This window comes from Gouania willdenowi, chromosome 16 (assembly GCF_900634775.1).
Source record: "Gouania willdenowi chromosome 16, fGouWil2.1, whole genome shotgun sequence".
NCBI classification, from domain to species: domain Eukaryota; kingdom Metazoa; phylum Chordata; class Actinopteri; order Blenniiformes; family Gobiesocidae; genus Gouania; species Gouania willdenowi.
Window position 1 is genome coordinate 689,183 of NC_041059.1, and position 18,569 is coordinate 707,751.

Sequence of the window (18,569 nt, forward strand, 5' to 3'; positions counted from 1 at the left end):
GTTTGAAGGTTGGATGTACATAGAGGTGTACATACTCTGTAGTGTTATAAAGGCTTTATTTATGAGTGTAAAATAAAATAGTGTGTGTGATTTATCTGGTTTAATTCTGAGACATGAATATGATAAATGTGTTTGTTTTTTACTCATTGTTAGATTTTTTTTGTTTGGTATATTTTTCTGTAATTATTTTGTGTGTTTTTGGAGCCTTTTTGTATATTTTTGTGCATTTCTTTTGTTGTTTTGTGTACTTTTTGTATAAATATTGATTAGTTTTTTCTTTTATGTCATTATGTGTATTTTTGTATCATTCTGTTGTCTTTTTGTGCCTTTTTTGTATAATTGTTGTTGTTTGTCGCCATTGTAGTGTAATTTTGGTATCATTTTGTGTATTTTTTAATCTTTTTTAGTGTAGTTTTGTGTATTTCTGTTGTAATTTTGTGTATTTTTTGTATAAATATTTAGTTTTGTGTATTTTGAGTCATTTTCATATTTTTGTTGACGTTTGGTGTGTGTGTGTGTGTGTGTGTGTATGTGTTTGTGTGTCTCGCTCCTGGTTGCCGTGTGGGACTCTCTCCATCTCCTCTGTTAGTCTCACACACACACACACACACGCACGTAATCCATCACAGGTTGTAGAGATAAAAGAGAGACCTAGAAGTACCACAAAAAATAAAGTTTTGTAACACTCTAAACGGCTCTGTGTACGTTCAGCATCTACATCCTGGCACTCTGACACGCACGCACATCAGCCATGTGTGTGTTTACACTGTAGCTGCTAGCATCTGAACACATAGACTAATATAAGAAGAAACACTCACCCTTGCACAGAACAAACAATAATCATAGTAGAGTCGTGTTGTGGACCCATTCGCTCACTAAAACGTTACATTCCTCTGTCTGAAGAAGCAGATAGTTTGTGATAAGGTGCCGCTATTGGCCGTCAGCACAGTCGCCGCCCACAGTCATGGAGACGGAGGAGGAAGTGGACAAAGTGATCCGCGATTTAATGGAAGTTTGGAATCACGGGAATAATTTTAAATAACCATGAAATATTAACTTAAATAACGTTTAGCAGTACAAAAACATTTTGAATGTTGACCTTTTTTAAACCCAAACAAACTGCAACAAAGTGACCAGTGACCTGGAGCCGTAAACTTAAAATTTAAATTAAAACACCAAATTAATCCAAAATAACAAATGCACACACTTGTGGTATTTGGAAGCCGTTGACAAAGTTTCAGGTCGAACAGACACCGCGGCGGAGAGATATTCACTCCACAAACCACAAACACACACACGCAGACCTTTTTTGCATTATATTATGGATTATTATTATTCATGCCTGTGCAGCTTTTTCTCCTCAGTGCAGAAGGTTCAAAGAAGGACAGATGTGTGGGTCAACGTGTGTGCACGTGTGTGTGCATGAGCTCCACACATGTTTCATACATACATATATATATATATACTGTATATATATATATATATATATATATATACTATATATATATATATATATATATATATATATACTGTATATATATATACTGTATATATATATATATATATATATATATATATATGATGATGCAGATCTACACGTCAGCCAATGAACTGTGGAGCTGCTCGTCATTGAAGACATAAAGTCAAGTGTGTGTGAGTGTGTGTGTGTTCCTGAAGCCGATGCGTCACATGTCAGAGTAAAGTGTGAGGGTGTCGTCCCCTGTGGGGGTCTCTGTGCCCGTCAGAGCGGGTTAACACGCTGGTCGTGTTTCCACTAACATCTGTGACTGCAGTGATATCACTTTGATCTGAGCCTCCAGGAGAGCACGAGGCACCGCCGGGAACTCATTATTAAAGCCATCAATCACACACACTACATCCACAGGAAGAAGGAAGAAGGAGAAGAAGAAGAAGAAGAAGAAGAAGCCCCACCCATAACGTAGAGCATTGGGAAATGTAGACACACATGGAGCAACAAGTATATACAGTATATGAACTCACTTCTTCTTCTTCCATATTTGTGTTTTTTTTATTCAGTTTGTGTATTTCTGTTATAATTATATAATTTGGCTTAAATTCTTAATTTGTGATGGTTTGTTGTCATTTTTGTGTGCTGTTTGGAGTTGATTTGTGTATTTCTGTTCTAGTGTGTACAAGTGAGTATTTTTCTTGTAATTTTGTGTAATTCTTTTTTTACATTTGTGTAGTTTGGCATTTTTGAGTATTTTTTTCAAATTATTTGTGCATTTCTTTTCCAGTATTGTTAATTTTTCTGTCATTTTGTGTATTTTTGTTGTTGCTGTTTTGTGCATTTTTCTTTTGCTTTGTGTAGTTTGTCACTTTTTGTGTGCTTTTTGGAATGGATTTGTGTATTTCTGTTCTAGTGTATTTTTCTTGTCATCCACAGGACTAACTTCTACTTTATTATCAACAAGTTTTCACTAGAAATGAGTCAACATCTGAAACTCCACCTACACCATGTGTATATATGTGTATATTTACTCCCATCATCAGCTGATGGGCGCAGATCGAGCTAACACGCATGCTAATGCTAATGGACATACGTAGCAGAAACCCAGGTTTGCAAAAGAGAACATGTAAACTCTGCACGAGGAGGAAATGGCAGAGCCAAGCTTTCCTCCATCGCCTCAACCAAGACATTAACACACACGGGGGGGGGGGGGGGGGGGGTCAGTCCGTGTGCGTTAATGTCTTGGTTGAGGCGATGTACGTGTGTGTGTGTGTGTGTGTCAATGTTCTTTGCAACCATCCCTACCATCCCCCCCCCTCCTCCTCCTCCTCCGTCCTTGATCAAGGAATCAGGACAGTGTTGCCATGGCGACCCAGCTCGGTAACAGTTGCCACGGCGATTAGGAGACGAGCAGAGCCAATACGGTTGTCAGGGGCGACCGTGCAGAGAGCGATACAGAAGAGGAGGAGGAGGGGTGGGGCCACCTGTTTAACGTTGTCCAATCATCATTAACAGCATTGGTTTTTTCCCCCTAAATTTAATATTATTGTCATAATAATTACTTTTAATTAGGGGGCCAAGCCCGCGGGGCCAGGGAACCGTGTATGTAAGCATAGGCGGGTCCTAGGACCAGTGGTGCTAGGAACCCTATTGTAATCGCAAGGGTTTTTATTATATTTATGTTTCCTTGGGTAAAAGTGGTGCTGCAGAATAAACCGTGTAAGGTAGGGCGGTGCCCTTTGGTGGGTGGGTCCAAAACCCCCAGGGGACCTTGGATGCAAAAATTTACAAATATCCGCCAGCAGGTGGCGCTATAACGAAGGTCAACGCGTTTTGGCCAATAACTCCCACACTGTTTGTTGCAAATTTAAAACCTTCATATCCAGAGATTCCTTGAATAGCACTGAATCACCTGGGCTAGGCCACGCCCATTTCCGCCTAAACTTTTCTCGGAGCAAAATCGCAAAAACTGGAAAACCTACTTTTTTGAAATCCTCCTTGTGGTTTTGTCCAATCAGCGTGAAACGTGGCATGTAGAGTCTTCAGTTGGACGTGATACAGAGTTAACTAAATGAGTTTGTTCGGGTAAATTATGCGCAAATTACTAACGATTAAATTTTTCTAGCTAGCTATAAAAATGCAAAGTGGCGCATATCTCGGTCAAAATAAATGCTAACAACACCAAATCTGAGATCTTTAGTTGGCATGTGACTGTGAGGGTATGCGCCAAATTTGAATGATGTAGACCACTAGGGGGCGCTACAAATAATGAATATTTATATCTCCTAAATGGCAAGAACATTTTTTACCAAATTTGGAGGGTATGATCTTGGGTCCGATATGTCAAAGTTATTCGCGATTGGTCAAAGTGGGCGTGGCTAATGACATCATAACACATAAATAAACAAACATTTATTTCTGCTGAATTATTATGTTGAGGGCAGTGAAATTTACAGGGTAGATATAAAAGACCACACAGACCACCCATACCAAAAATTGCGCCACTAGGTGGCGCTATAATGGGTGCAAACACATTTTGGCCTGTAACTTTCACACTTTAAATCACATCTTCCAAAGCTTCATATCCACCTGTTCACAGCAAATGGCACATTGGCCTGTGTCCTGACGCTCGCCACGAGCCCTTCATCCTTCGTGACGTACTTCCAAGGGCTCCGCGGAACCTGGGGGCGGAGTCGCGCAGGAAGGCTTGGCCCCCTTTCATAACTGCTTGCAGTTCTAGTTCCTTTTTGTATTGTTTATTTTCTTTTTTATCTTTGGTTCTCTTCTTTTAAACAAATTAGTACAAATGTAGCTCCTATAAGTATCACAGGGAAGGAGGGGGAGGGGTGTTACTGTTACTAGGAAAGTTATTATTATGATAAAAAATAATTATATATATTCCAAGTACAGAATACATGTAACTTGTTGCTATGCTTTGCTGTTATTTAAAACATTTTTGTTATGTCTTTTAAAATGATATAAAATAAATGACCTGTTATTTCAGCCACTGCTTGAAAACTTAATATTGACACTAAAACATTTTGCAACTATATCTTGTGTCTCTGTCAATCTTTACTTCAACTACAGTACGTCAGTTAAGTCAAATATTCATCTGCATTATTCACTTTAACTGCAAAGGTCACTTTATTTCTGTTATCAGCTAAATGTCTATCTTATTTATAGTATTTTATTGTTCTGTCCATTCTGTCTGGGTTTTTTTTCTTCTTCTGTGGTTTTTAAATATAATTTCTCATCAACCTGTCGGGGTCTATGGATGGAAATCTGACACGTTTACATTTTCATGTCCATTAATGTGCATTGTCCTTTATCACAAACAAACAAATAAATAAATAAATAAATAAATAAATAAATAAATAAATAAATTTCATTTTGTTAATGTAAATGCTGAAAAGTGATGGATCTTATATTCTTCAATAAAATAATATAAAAAAAGCTCAAAAACAAAATAAAAGAGGCGGGGCCCTGAAAGCAGGATTGATCGTAGACAACTATGTCACGTCTCCAGGGACAGACAGACAGACAGACAGACAGACAGACAGACAGACAGACAGACAGAAACAGACAGTGTCTGAGGGAAAACCAGTGTAATGTGTTTTCACATCAGAGACTAAAACAAACACAGGCTGGATTATAAAGCATAGATTATTGTTTAATAGATTAAATGTTCTCTGTTAATAATAAGAATTCATCTTTCATCTTCACAATCTAAAACAATAATTCAAGGACCACACAAAACAAAACAAAATAAAAAACACACAAAAGCAAAAGTTAGAAAAGGCTGAGCTTATAAATTGTAATGTATTATTATTATTATTATTATTATTATTATTATTATTATTATTATTATTACCTGATGCTTCTAAAATGCTCACATTAATCATGTTTTTTTAATGAATAAATAAATGAACATTTCCTCCAGCATTGATAGATTAAAGCAGGTGTAAAACTCTCTCACACAGTGTTTCTAAAGTTAAAAAGATACTTTTTAACACCTACAGGTGATAGACGGTGTTTTTAGAATAAAGTCACACATCATGTTTGACGTTCACATCAGGACTGAAATCTATAACTTTTATAGAACATCATGGGATCAACGAGAGCTCCATCCGTCCAACGTTTGGGAACAAAACCATTAAGATCAGACATAGGCAACCTGTGGCCTGGGGGCCACATGTGGCCCTTGGTCTCAGTTTGTCTGTGGCGCCAAAAACAAATACACAAGTCGACTCTAAAAACACACAAAATGACAAAAATACACAAAATACTCACAGCACTTACACAAAAATAAGTTGTTTTTTTTTTTTTTTGATATTGTGTATTTTTATTTTATTTTGTGTATATTTGTTGTTTTTTAAATCAACTTGTGTGTTTTTTTTGTTTTTTTTTTCAATTCTTTGTCTTTTCAAAATCATTTTTTACATTTTTCGTTGTGGTTTTGAGTCTTTTCGGCGTCATTTTGTGTATTTTAGTTGTTGTCCTGTGTGTTTAGACACACTTTGTGTAGTTAACTGTGTTTTTGGAGGCTTTTGGTATATTTTGGGTATTTTTCTTTACTTTTGTGTGTCGTCGTTTTTTTAAAGGAGACATATCATGCTTTTAAATCCTTCCTTTTTACATATAAATCATACAGTTGTGGTCTATATAAAGCAGAACTGCAATGCTTGGGTCTGAATTCCTCATTATTATAGCTCCACCCCTTTTCTACCCTTTTCTGATGTGTTTCTGAGAGCGACTCGTTTTGGTGCTGTCTCTTTAAATGCAAATGAGACACTTCATACCCCGCCCCCTCTTCAGGTGACACTCAGTTCAACTCCACCCTGCTCGGCCATTTTTGTAGTTTGATAGAAGAGATACGGCTATGTAGCGGAGCATAAACTTTTTATTCAGAGGTTATTTATAAAATGTCAACAACGTTAGACTTGTCCATCCAGCCTTACATGTTCCAGCCAGAGTCTGACCCAGTGGAGCGACATGAAAATGAAGATGATGAACCTGCAGAACCCTAACAAGTGAGCTAACACAAGCACCGAGCTAACGCTAGCGCCAAGCTAACGTCACCAAATGCATTTTAATACAGTCTTTTCAAAGACAAAAACATCAAAATGAAATGACTAATGAAAACTTTAGACTTAAATTAAATCACGTAGGCCATATCATCAAGGATCTAAAACGAGCACACAGCGCTAACATATGAAGACGGTGCAACTGCTAATGCTAACAAAACAATGACAGGGACGTCTTATCATCACACTTTTTAGCGTTATTTACAGTTACTGAAGTGCTCTGTTTGGGCTAAAAAAGTGGATTTAGCATCATATGTCCCCTTAAATCAAATTGTGTTTTTTATCTTTCTTTTTTTTTGTCTTTTTGAAATAATTTTGTATCAAGTATCAAATCATTACGGTTTGCTGCTCATTGATCAACAAAAACTGTCCATGATTTCATCTGAAAAAGTATTGAATATCAGCAGGAAAAGTGGCTACATCTGTAGCTAGTCGCTTTGTGTGATAAAGAGTTGCTGGAAGAGGTTTTGATTTGTTTTGGATGTTTGAAACACACGTAAAGCTAACACACACATGTGTTAGCTTTACGTGTGTGTCACATGTCTCATTTAACTCGTGCTGAACGGAGAGGGCGTGTTCATCTGTGTGAATTACAAGCTTCACCCAAAGTAGCAGTTAGAGGAGAAACCGCCATGATTACCGTCATTTAGAGGAAAGGGGCTAAACTGGGCTGAGAACACGTGACACACACACACGCACACACACGTACACGCACTCACCAATCCACACGTCGTTCCCAAACCAGGACAGGTTCTTCTGAGAGCTGTCATAGTAACCGATCTTCTTGTAGCTTCCTCCTGTGTGTCAGAGTGAGACAAAAGAAGACGTTTAATTAGTGCTGCTATTCTAATTAATTCCCATATTCAGAGACATTCATATTCAAACTGTGGCGTTTAATCATAATGTGAGGGTGGAGGAGCAACAATGAGGCACTGAGGGGACGATGTGGAGCGTTGAGCAGGAATACTAATCAGGTCCCCACACTGGACGTCAAATTACCTCCAAACCACAACAGGAAGTATATGAGAGGGCGGGATTATACATCCTTTAGAAACTAATCCTCCACCTTAGACTCAGTTACTGGTGACAAATAGGAAGATGTTAGCAGAAACAACTTCAAACCAAAGCTAGCAGCCAATCAGAGGATGGCCTGGGGGGGGGCACACCTCCCCACTGAGCCCTGAGAGACATGAGGTATGAGAGCTAAAGAGGGGCTCAGCCTTTAAAAAAGAGAAGGAGAACATGTATCATAGACACACACACACACACACACACAGAGAAAAGAATGAGTAAAGAGTGAAACGTGAGGTGACCACAAATCACCCACAGAGCAAAATGAATAAAACAAAGGTACAAAAAAAAAGAAAATACATAAAATGACTCAAAAAATTAAAAAAACAAAAGATAAACACAGAAAAAGGAAAGAAAAATACACAAAATATACATATATGTGTGTGTGTGTGTGTGTAGGTGTGTGTTTGGATGAAGGACGGCCTAAGAAAGAGACGGTGGATAATGTGATGTCACTCAGTGAGTGGGCGGGGCTACGGGAGTGGGCAGGGCTACCTTGCAACTGCTCGATGAGCGTCATGGCCATCCTGGAGCCCTGGGCGTCAAACACCACCTGACCCTGAAACACAGGAAGAGGAAGAGGAAGAGGAAGAGGAAGAGGACATGCATTCACTAACTGTCAATAAACTGTTTGTTTGTTAGCACACAGCACTGATAGACAACTGGTGGTCCAGGGGCCACACACGGCCCTCTGTTTCATTAAATGCGGCCCCAAAAAAAACAATCCTCCAAAAAGTGTCATTAAAGAGGATTAAAGGAGTATAGAAACCAACAAAATACACAGAATAATATAATAATAATAACTAACGAATGCACAAAATGACAACAAAAACTACACAATACGATCAGAGATACACAACAAAAACTTCAACACATCAACAAAACTACACAAAATGACTCTAAAAACAAATAATTTAGTGTAGTTTGCAGTATTTTTGTTGTTATTTAGTGTATTCTTTTACATTTTGTGGATTTTCCTATTTCCATTGACATGGAGTTTTCTGCTTTTGTGATTCAGTCTTTAGTGTGAACGTCTTTGGTTTACTAATGTTTGCTGTTATTATTATTATGATTATTGATGATCACTCGTGTCTGACATGATCTCTGAGCCATAATGGAAGCCTCCACCTTCTCTCCATGAGCTGTTAAATGTGACATCATCATCATCATCCATTAATAACAAAGCCTTGATGATGAAAAATTGGTGCATATTTATCCTGAATTTATGAAAAACGACAGTGACTTTATTGGTTTGGACTAAAGTGTGATAACCACACGCCAAAAAGGGAATTATCTCTAATCTAACCTTTCAAGGACGATTAAATCACACTTTAGAACCTGCTTCACTAAAGAGAACAGGAGGAACATTAACTAAACGTGTGTGTGTGTGTGTGTGTGTGTGTGTCCCTCACCGACACCCCCTCAAAGGATGAGGTGTTCATGGCCCTGTAGATCTCAGCCGTGATGTCGTGGGTGTTGTAGTTAAAGTCCTCCAGGCGTCGGCCCCTGGCCTTCAGAGGGGCCACGGTCTTATTGAGGGCCAAAGCCAGAGCCCACACAGCGTCGTAGGCCAGCGGGGCCTCCTGGAACCCCCCCGTCTCCTCTGGATTCTTCCCCCCCAGGCGGGACATCAGGGCAGAGATGAACTCCTGAGAAGTCTGGAAGTCATAAAGTTCATAAAGATCATCAGTTATTAAATATGAAATAGGAGTTTTTTAAATGTGGCAAAATGTGAGAAATATAAATGTATAAATATAAAATAATAAACATTATTTAAACTGATCTAGAATCAATTTATTGATCCGAATCTCCTCCTTATGATATTAATGGAATCTTCCATGACTATTATTACAGCAGGGCCATAAAAATGTGTATGTTTGATCAGAGGGTCACATGATCAACATTCATGTTAGCATTAGAATAATGAGCAGTCAGAACGTTAACACAGGAAACAACAAAGTGTTTTTAATCTTAATATTTTAATATTTTGTGTTCTTCTCATTCTGTTTGTTGTTGTCTAGTTCATTGTGACACATTCGTTCTTTAGTTACAGTACTATAGGTTCACAGAGTCCTTTTTTGTTTTGTATACTTTTGCTGTTATTTACTGTAATTTCATATATTTGTTGTCATTTTGCATTATTTTAATGTATTTTTGCTACATTTCTCCTATTTCTGACACATCTACATCACATTTTAATGACTTTTCTTCACATTTTTTCCACTTTCCAGACATGTTCATCACTTATAAACCATTTCTACCACTTTTACACCTAATGTCACATACTGTATATTGACCCATTATTGTCATTTAACCTCTTTTCACCAGATTTCATGATTATTTTTTGCCAATTTAATCACATTCATAATTTGTCATGTACATTATTTGCCAGTTTAAACTAATTGTTCCATTTTTAGGCCAATATCAACACTTTTTACCAGTTTACCAGGATTTTTCCAACTTAAATTAGTAAATTTTAACCAATTTCTGTGGTTTTTAAAACAAAACAAAACAACTATTCTGACGTGGCCCTCTAAGAGGCCTGATCTGAATCTTACTGAACATTTGTGAAAGGAGATGAAACGTGCAGTCGTCTGGAGAAGATACCCCTCAAACCTGAGACCGATCTGCTCATGAGGAGTGGAACAAAATACCTGTCGACAGGTACAAACGTCTCATTGAGAATTACAGAAATCGATTGATCGCAGTGATTTCCTCAAAAGGTTGTGCAACAAATAATTAAGTTAAAGGTACCATCATTTTTGTCCAGGCCAATTTCATTATTGTGTTTTTAGGGCGGAGCTACCGGACTCCTAACACCCCTCTCTTTGTTCTTCTTGTTGTGTACACTAGTTAAAATATACGCAACGATGCTCAGAGCCCGATTTTCTCTTTGGGGCCCAGCGTGGGCCCCAAAGAGAAAAAAACAAAACTCAATTTCTCATTTATTTGTGAGTCAAGCATTATGACGGTTGGTGGTACCGAATCATTGACACATACCAATATATGAATGGGGCCCATTACTCTGTATGTGTCACAGAAGCGCCATTTTTGAAATGACTCCTCCTCCGTTAGTTCTCATTAGATCAGAATGGTTTGGCATGGATACTCTATGAATTAATATGATGAGATACTCAAAGTCCTTTTTTTTTAAATGGGGCCTGGGGGCCCACCTCCCATTTCCAGTAATGTCCAGGTTTAAAGGAACATAGTCGGTGATATATCGTTTCAAAGGTAATTCAACGTAGGTTATGATTATGCCTCGCATAATTCGATTAGGGGCCCGAGGGCCCACCCCCCTTTTTGGCAATTCCCATTAAAGTCGTTTTCGCATTTATTTGTGAGTCAAACATAACGACGTGATAGCGAATCATTGACACATACCAATATATGAATGGAGCCCATTACTCCGTATGAGCCTTTTTTTACGCAGTGGAGCTGAGTCATTTGACTGAGGCGTTCCATAGTTCATCTAAACTTGTTTAAAATAACACTGTTAAACCTTCATTCAAAAGAAATCAGTGAATTTTGTTCTATTATTAATTTTGACAGTTTCAACTTATTTCAGTGAAGATTGTGGCTTTTTATTCCCCCTTATAGACGGTCCTGTCTCCACATGACTGTTCTTCAATGTTCATGTCTGTGTTCAACCACCTTCATCTACAGTGGGGGTCCCCGCTCTCTGAGACCATTATTTTGAAGGGTCCCCGCTCTCTGGGACCATTATTTTGAAGGGTCCCCGCTCTCTGGGACCTTTATTTTGGAGGGTCCCTGCTCTCTGAGACCTTTATTTTGAAGGGTCCCCGCTCTCTGGGACCTTTATTTTGGGGGTCGTGGTCTGAAAAGGTTGAGAACCACTGCTTTAAACAGTCCAACCAGTGCCTGTTGCTGCGTGTGAAGAGGCTGATTATTGCTTCCATTTATCAAAGTGTCCCTGAGGTTGATTCCAGACAAACACCTTTAACTCACTTATGTCAAATTCCTCTGATTGAAATTCCTCCTCCGCGTCTTGGCATTTAAAATGTGACCCGCTGGAAACGGGCTGACGGCTGCAGCAGCGTTGGTTTTATCTCAGAGAAATGTGCCAATCTCCAAGTTGGAAATTGAATTTGAATAGAGAAACAGCAGCTCGGGCCCTGGATGTAATTCCCGTCTCCCGCCGAGCAGCACATCAACAGCTAAATCAGCAGGTAGTGGCAGGTGCTGCATGAATATAAACAGCTGCTGATGAAGAGAAGAGGAGGAGGAGGAGGAGGAGGAGGAGGAGGAGGAGGAGGAAGGTCACAGAAAAGGAGACGCAAAGACAAAAGAAAAGGACGGAGGAAGTCACGGAATATTCTAAAAGAAGATGTTTGGGAGGAAACCGTCCATGTCGCGTTCAGCCCTAGCGTTGAATATAACTCTGATTTATGTCGTACAGTTCAACGAAGCACGCGTCAACGCCACAGCTTTACGGAAATAACTCCATCTCATGGGAATCATTCCCTTTAAGGACAGATCCGAGCCGAACGGAACCGAATGAGTCAGAAAAACCAAAAATAGGCGACTATTATTGATGCTGCTGCTGCTTCGTCTTTGAGTTTTCAATGAATCTTTATTTTAGAGCAAAAAAGAACATTTAATATTTCATTTTTTTTATTATTCTTCCCAGGTCTGCATTTGTCCTAAAACTTTCTAAATGTCTTTATTAGTAGATCTATGTCTAACTCTATGTCTAACTAAACACATTATTATTATGAACCATATATTCTTTTTTTGTCTTTTAAAAATAGGACTACTTTATAGTTTTAGAGCCTGTGTTCCTCCATGTTGAAATCATGTGATTGATGATGTCATACGGCCCCACTGCCTGTAACATTTAAATTTGAATGTTAAATCTGTAACTGTAACATTTAGATTTAACATTTAGATTTAAATGTAACATTTAGATTAAACATTTAGATTTAAAGGTAACATTTAGATTAAACATTTAGATTTAAATGTAACATTTAGATTTAAATGTAACATTTAGATTTAAATGTAACATTTAGATTTAACATTTAGATTTAAATGTAACATTTAGATTAAACATTTAGATTTAAAGGTAACATTTAGATTAAACATTTAGATTTAAATGTAACATTTAGATTTAAATGTAACATTTAGATTTAAATGTAACATTTAGATTTAACATTTAGATTTAAATCCAACATTTAGAGTAAACATTTAGATTTAAATGTGACATTTAGATTTAGATTTAACATTATATTTTTACAAGAAAAAAATTCACATGCATTTTTAAATATGGGTTGTTGCTAAATGTTTATTTTAGCATGTGTTACTTTACAATCAGCGCCCAATAGATGAATATATTCTGTATAATTATATACACTCACCATGTTAGAAATTCCTCTCACGGTCTCGGGGTTCAGCATGACGATCTCTGTGGTCACATGACCCTCCACGGCCTCCGTCATGTTCTCCACCGTGCAGTTGATCGCAGGGTCTTTGATCTTGAACCAGTTGTCAGCGTACCAGCCAATCAGGAACCACACGTACTTCTTACCGTAGAGTTTCTCTTTGAACACCTGACAGGAAGGAGGAAGTGATGCATTACTGCAGGGAAGAGATTGTATTAGCCCTTCAAAATAAAAGCATGAACAAAAGGATTCCCGACAACTTTTGATTTGATATTAGAAAACAAAAAAGATCTTATTAGATAATTGAATTCAGTTCAGTATAAGTCAATAATGTGTCATTCAGTAGAACAGGAAATTTCCACACTGTAAATATTATGTGTGTTTTCAACGGCTAAATTTAGTTGGTGAAATTGTAAAAAAAGTGGGTCGTGACCAAAACCATTTTTTTTCCTAAAAATGGTGCTGAAATCTGCATTCTGGATTCAATAGAGATGAAACTTGGTGGGATAACTGAGGAACCAACCTAAAAGAACTTAGTCAAATTTCATAAAGATTGGTAAATATGAAATGTATGTATTATTTCTGTGTATTTCCACTGGTTCTACTTTATCTTTGGTTACCTGTTTGTCTGACATAATTGTGTTGTTTTACTATTATTATTATGTATGTGTTTATATATGCATACAGTTTAATTTCATTATTATTCCATTATTTATTTTTTGGGGGGGACGTATATATAGAATGTGATGTTTATGTTTAAATCAACAGGAAAGTTGTAAAAACTCAATAAGTTAAACAAGTTCCACTTTTACTTTGCTTGATTTTGTAACGATATCTGTAAATATTTTCTTCTCTGTTTTTGTTTTTCCTTCAGAATAAAATCCTCTGTATTCCTTCATACTATTAAAATATTCTAACCATGTTGTTCAATAATACAAAACCTTCAGTAATGAATGAAGTTAGAATAAAATTCCTTTAAAGCTACGTAGCTAATATGACTAGCATAATGTACCCACCTCACAGAACACCTTCCTAGCTTCAGTCTCATAGAACAAACCCACGATGATACGTGCGTCCTGACGCTGCAAAACACACACAACGGTTACACAAACAAAGCGAGAAAAAGCTCACAATGATTAACGGTTCTGCTGCATCACAGGACGCCGCCGTGTGCTAATTAGCATGCAGCCATGTGATCAAAGCAGGAGATGAAGGGCAACAGCTGAGGAGGAATGTGTGATCAAAGCACCTTGAGGTTTTTGACAGCGACAGCCGGGTCTGTGAGGAAGCTCTGACGAACGCTGATCTCTATCCCCGCCTCCTTCGTCCTCTCCTCCAGGTCGTCCAGCGTCTGGGAGATGAAAGGAAGAGGAAGAGGAAGAGGAAAAGGAAGAGGAAGACAGGTGGAGGTTACAGACGCATCTCATTAGACAGAGACTGTGACCGAGGAAAGACACCACCTGCATGTTTAACAATGTCATATATAATCATTTTCCCACTTTTTTTCACGTCAGATCTTTCAACAACTCCAGACCTAACAATAAATAAATAGAAGGTTTTCATCATATTTCTGTTTTTTAGGGCTGTAGTCAACCAAGGAAATGGTTGGTCGACCAAAACTATGGCACAGGTAGCGATAAGTCGAAAAAAATAAATAATAAAATTAAAAAAAAGGTGGCGTGTTGCAGCTGTCAGTGAACTGTCCTCTGATTGGAGCAGAGACAGAATTAAGACACGCTTGGAGCATCCACTGTTGAATCAATCATTTTTCTTCACAAGAACATGGATTATCCTTATATTTGATACGTGGATTATGTAAATAAAACCATCTATAGCGTGTGTGTTTGACGTGCACTTGTTTCCTCATACGCTGATCTGATGATGACATTAACAGTTGTTATTAAGTGTTAATAAAAGTTTACCACTAAAACAAACATAGACAGCTCAAATGAACTGGAACTGTAAATAATTTTGTGTTGATAGGGGCAGACATTATAAATTTTTACTTCTTTCTGCTCCTTTTCATTCGTCTAAATGCTGTTGTTGCATTTTTTTTTAATGAATGAAATAAATAATAAAATGAAAAATGAAATGAAATAAATATGTCATTTGTATGATGAAAAAATAGGTTTTAAATGTAGGTTTCGGGTTGGGCTCTGATATAAATACCTGATGTCTGTCAAACCTGTAGGTTTCAGTTTCACGTTTGGGCCAAAGCTCGAATAAGGATCATATCATAAATGCTTGAACCACCAAAAACCAAAACACAATATTTGTTTCTCTTTTTTTCCCCTCGTCCTCCACCTGATCATTCATTCTCCGGCTCTGCTGCACAAAACCAAACATGACAATTCACACTGGAGTCTGATACAGGTCACATTTTAAATGGTCATGTGACAAACAAAAAATCAGAAATGAGCATTAATAACGCTTTGAAGAAGATGCGCTCTGTGGGCGTGGATGGTAGGGACGCAGAGGAGTGGCTTCTCAGCCAGGAGGAGTCTGTGGTATCTGCCCTGATTTAGTTTCACACACCAGTGACCCTGTAGAGTCATATTTGCTTCGGTCTTGAATGTAATCCTTTATTTTGTCAAATCTGGATCATTTTTGCACAGCAGATAGTGTGTGTGTGTGTGTGTGTGTGTGTGTGTGTGTGTGTGTGTGTGTGTGTGTGTCTGTCTGTACGTGTGTGTGTGTGTATGAGAGTCAGGTTGATGCAGCACATGCAGCGTTGTGTCATATACTTCATTTACAGCAGTGAGAGTTAACAGAAAAAAAGCCTGTTTACTTACAAAATATATCAGTAGACTACAGTATTAAAATGGCACAATTGTAATTTTATTATTTTGCAAATAATGAACAACTTTTAATGCTGAAATTGAAAGTCAAAGTCCCTACATATTTAATAAATCTGGTCGACCAAAGGAAGGAAGGGAACAGGGAGGAGAGATTCAGGGTAGTAAATGTAAAGGTTGGAGAAGAGTTGATTATTTTAAAGTGAGATGTGTAGTTATAGTTGTGTATATTGTGTTTATTGTGTTGTGTAATCAATCCAGTCAGGTGACCAGTGTGTAGCTTAGGTCTAATGGTGGTGTCTGTAGACAGAGAGAAGGAGTGAGAGATAAAACCTAAAACTGGTATTTAGGATCAACGTGTCTAAAGTTAAGCCCAGTTTTATCTACAGTCTAAGACATGTCAGTGTATCATAGACCAGTGTATGTGTAAGAACCACTACTGTAAACTGGACCTGATGATGTAGCCAGGCTAGCAGAGAGAGTGGGGGCCAGGGAGCCCCAGGCCACCCCCACCATGGCTGAGAAACCCCCCAGACACCCCCGAGATCCCAAGCTGAGAGGCAGCCACCGCTCCTACATACATACACACCCGAGAAAGCCTCAAGAAGCCGAGGACCCAGTGCACCCCACCACCGACCCCCAAGGCCCCCCACCCACACCAGCGCAGCAGGCAGCTCCGGGCCCGCACACCGCAGGGACCGCCCCCAAGGCAACCGGGGGCAAGACAAGCACCAAGCCAAGCCCGACCGCACCATCCTGATGTTATTGTATTCTACACGGTGGCCCAGCCATCAACAGGGGGGCCGGGCCCCCACCCGACAGGCCCCACAGTGTGAGTCTACCCACCATTTTGTTATGGTGCCTCTCCATTGGGGAGAGGCACCATCCTCTATCCTCTGTGTGAATGTGTGTTTAGTGAATGTATGAGTTGCAATAAAAAAATAGGGGATGGAGGGGAGTGGTGCCCCCATCCAACCTTTGTGTATATATGTGTATGTGGTGCAATAGCTCTGGAGGGTGGAAATGGTGGTCGCCCTCTGTGGGGGGTGGTCTGTTGAGGTGTGATTAAAATTGGAGGAATTGGTAGGTCAACTTGAGGTGGGAGTGCCGCCCCCACGCCACTACGTAGTAGCACAACGGCAGCCTCCTCCACCCCCAGCCCCACCATCCAACCTCTGGAGGGTTGGCTATGGGGATGTGGTGCACCAGTGAGCCAGACCAGCTGGGAGTGAAGTGTCCATTAAGAGCCAAATCCGGCCCTTTGAAGCATCCAACACATTGTGTAAATGAAACTCAACAATATTTACAGGTGCTTATATCACATGATTACAGTCATTTTTAATGTTAAACTGTTGAAAACTTTTCCTTAAATTATGTCATAATATTTTGCTTAATTAAAAAAATTGGTCACAAAATCTAGGAAATGTAAATGTAGATCCTGTTGGGACTGATATCTGTGACTTATTGCTTAGATATAGTTGGTTTCTTACATATTTAGTATTTTATGCATATGGTGAAGTGACAATTAGGGAACAATAATGTTGAAATGACTTGTTTTCCAGCATAAAATCTGTGGCCCACTGGAGATCAAATTGTTCCGTATTTGGCCCCTGAACTAAAATGAGTTGGACGCCCCTGGTTTAGGTGGAAAAGAAAAGCGAGAGAGAGGAGACGTTTACATATTTCAGAAATACTTCCAACTGTGACGGAGGAGGAAGACACTGCCTGCATGTTTAAACAGGAGAGGAAGAAGTGCTCCAACTACTAAACATGAACCGTCAGAACACCACAACAACACGTCTCTGCAACTTTAAAAATCTGACTCTTTCAGGTGAAGATTTAAGAGTCAGAACAAAAAGAATATTTCAGAAAGAAGCTTCCAACTGTGACTGAGGGGGAGAAAAGACACTGTCTGCATGTTTAAATATGAGAGGAATCAGCAGCAAAACCATCAGTCCTTTAAGACAAGGGCTCTCAACCTTGGCATAAAGACCCAATTTGCGGTTGTGAGACACTGTAGGGGGTCACCAAGAAATTAAGAATATTTTCTGAACAATTTGAGCCCCTTTTTGCTTATTTTTACCCATTTTCTGCAACTCCACCAAACTCACCATATTTTAACCTATTTTCATTTTTGCTCCTTTTAATGTATTTTTGCTACATTTCTGACACTTCTACATCACATTTTAATGACTTTTCTACACATTTTTTCACTTTCCAGACATGTTCAGCACTTATAAACCATTTCTACCACTTTTACACCTAATGTCACATATGTTGACCTATTATTGTCATTTTAACTTTTTTTCACCAGATTTCATGATTATTTTTGCCAATTTAACCACATTCACCATTTGTCATGTCCATTATTTACCAGTTTAAACTAATTGTTCTGATATTGACACTTTTTACCACTTTTTCTCTCTGTTTTCACCTACTTTAATTTGCAACTTTTAACCAATTTCTGTGGTTTTTAAAATCTCATTTCATGTAAATCCTTGTTTTTTTATCAGAAATAAAATGGGTTGAAAGTGACAAAAAAATGGTGGAAAAGGTGGTGAAATTGGATTATTTTAAAACCATAGAAATTGGTTAAAAGTTGCAAATTAGAGTGGGTAAAAACGGAGAGAAAAAGTGGTAAAAAGTGTCAATATTGGCTTAAAAGTGGCAGAAATGGGTTGAGCTGAAAATGTCTGGAAAGTGGAAAAAACTGCAGTAAAGGCATTGAAATGCGATGTAGAAGTATCAG

At 38.4% G+C, this 18,569-nt stretch overlaps 1 protein-coding gene across 1 annotated transcript in view; it reads right to left on the bottom strand.

Moving 5' to 3' along the window:
* Positions 1 to 18,569, bottom strand: part of gabbr1a (gamma-aminobutyric acid (GABA) B receptor, 1a) — a 113,909-nt gene that overhangs the window by 29,150 nt on the left and 66,190 nt on the right. The window contains exons 10-15 of the mRNA XM_028471833.1: positions 14,275 to 14,376; positions 14,042 to 14,107; positions 13,002 to 13,193; positions 9,039 to 9,284; positions 8,122 to 8,185; positions 7,275 to 7,352 (exon numbers count right to left, since the gene is read on the bottom strand). Coding sequence (XP_028327634.1) covers positions 7,275 to 7,352; positions 8,122 to 8,185; positions 9,039 to 9,284; positions 13,002 to 13,193; positions 14,042 to 14,107; positions 14,275 to 14,376 — 748 coding nt within the window. The remainder of the gene's footprint in view (positions 1 to 7,274; positions 7,353 to 8,121; positions 8,186 to 9,038; positions 9,285 to 13,001; positions 13,194 to 14,041; positions 14,108 to 14,274; positions 14,377 to 18,569) is intronic.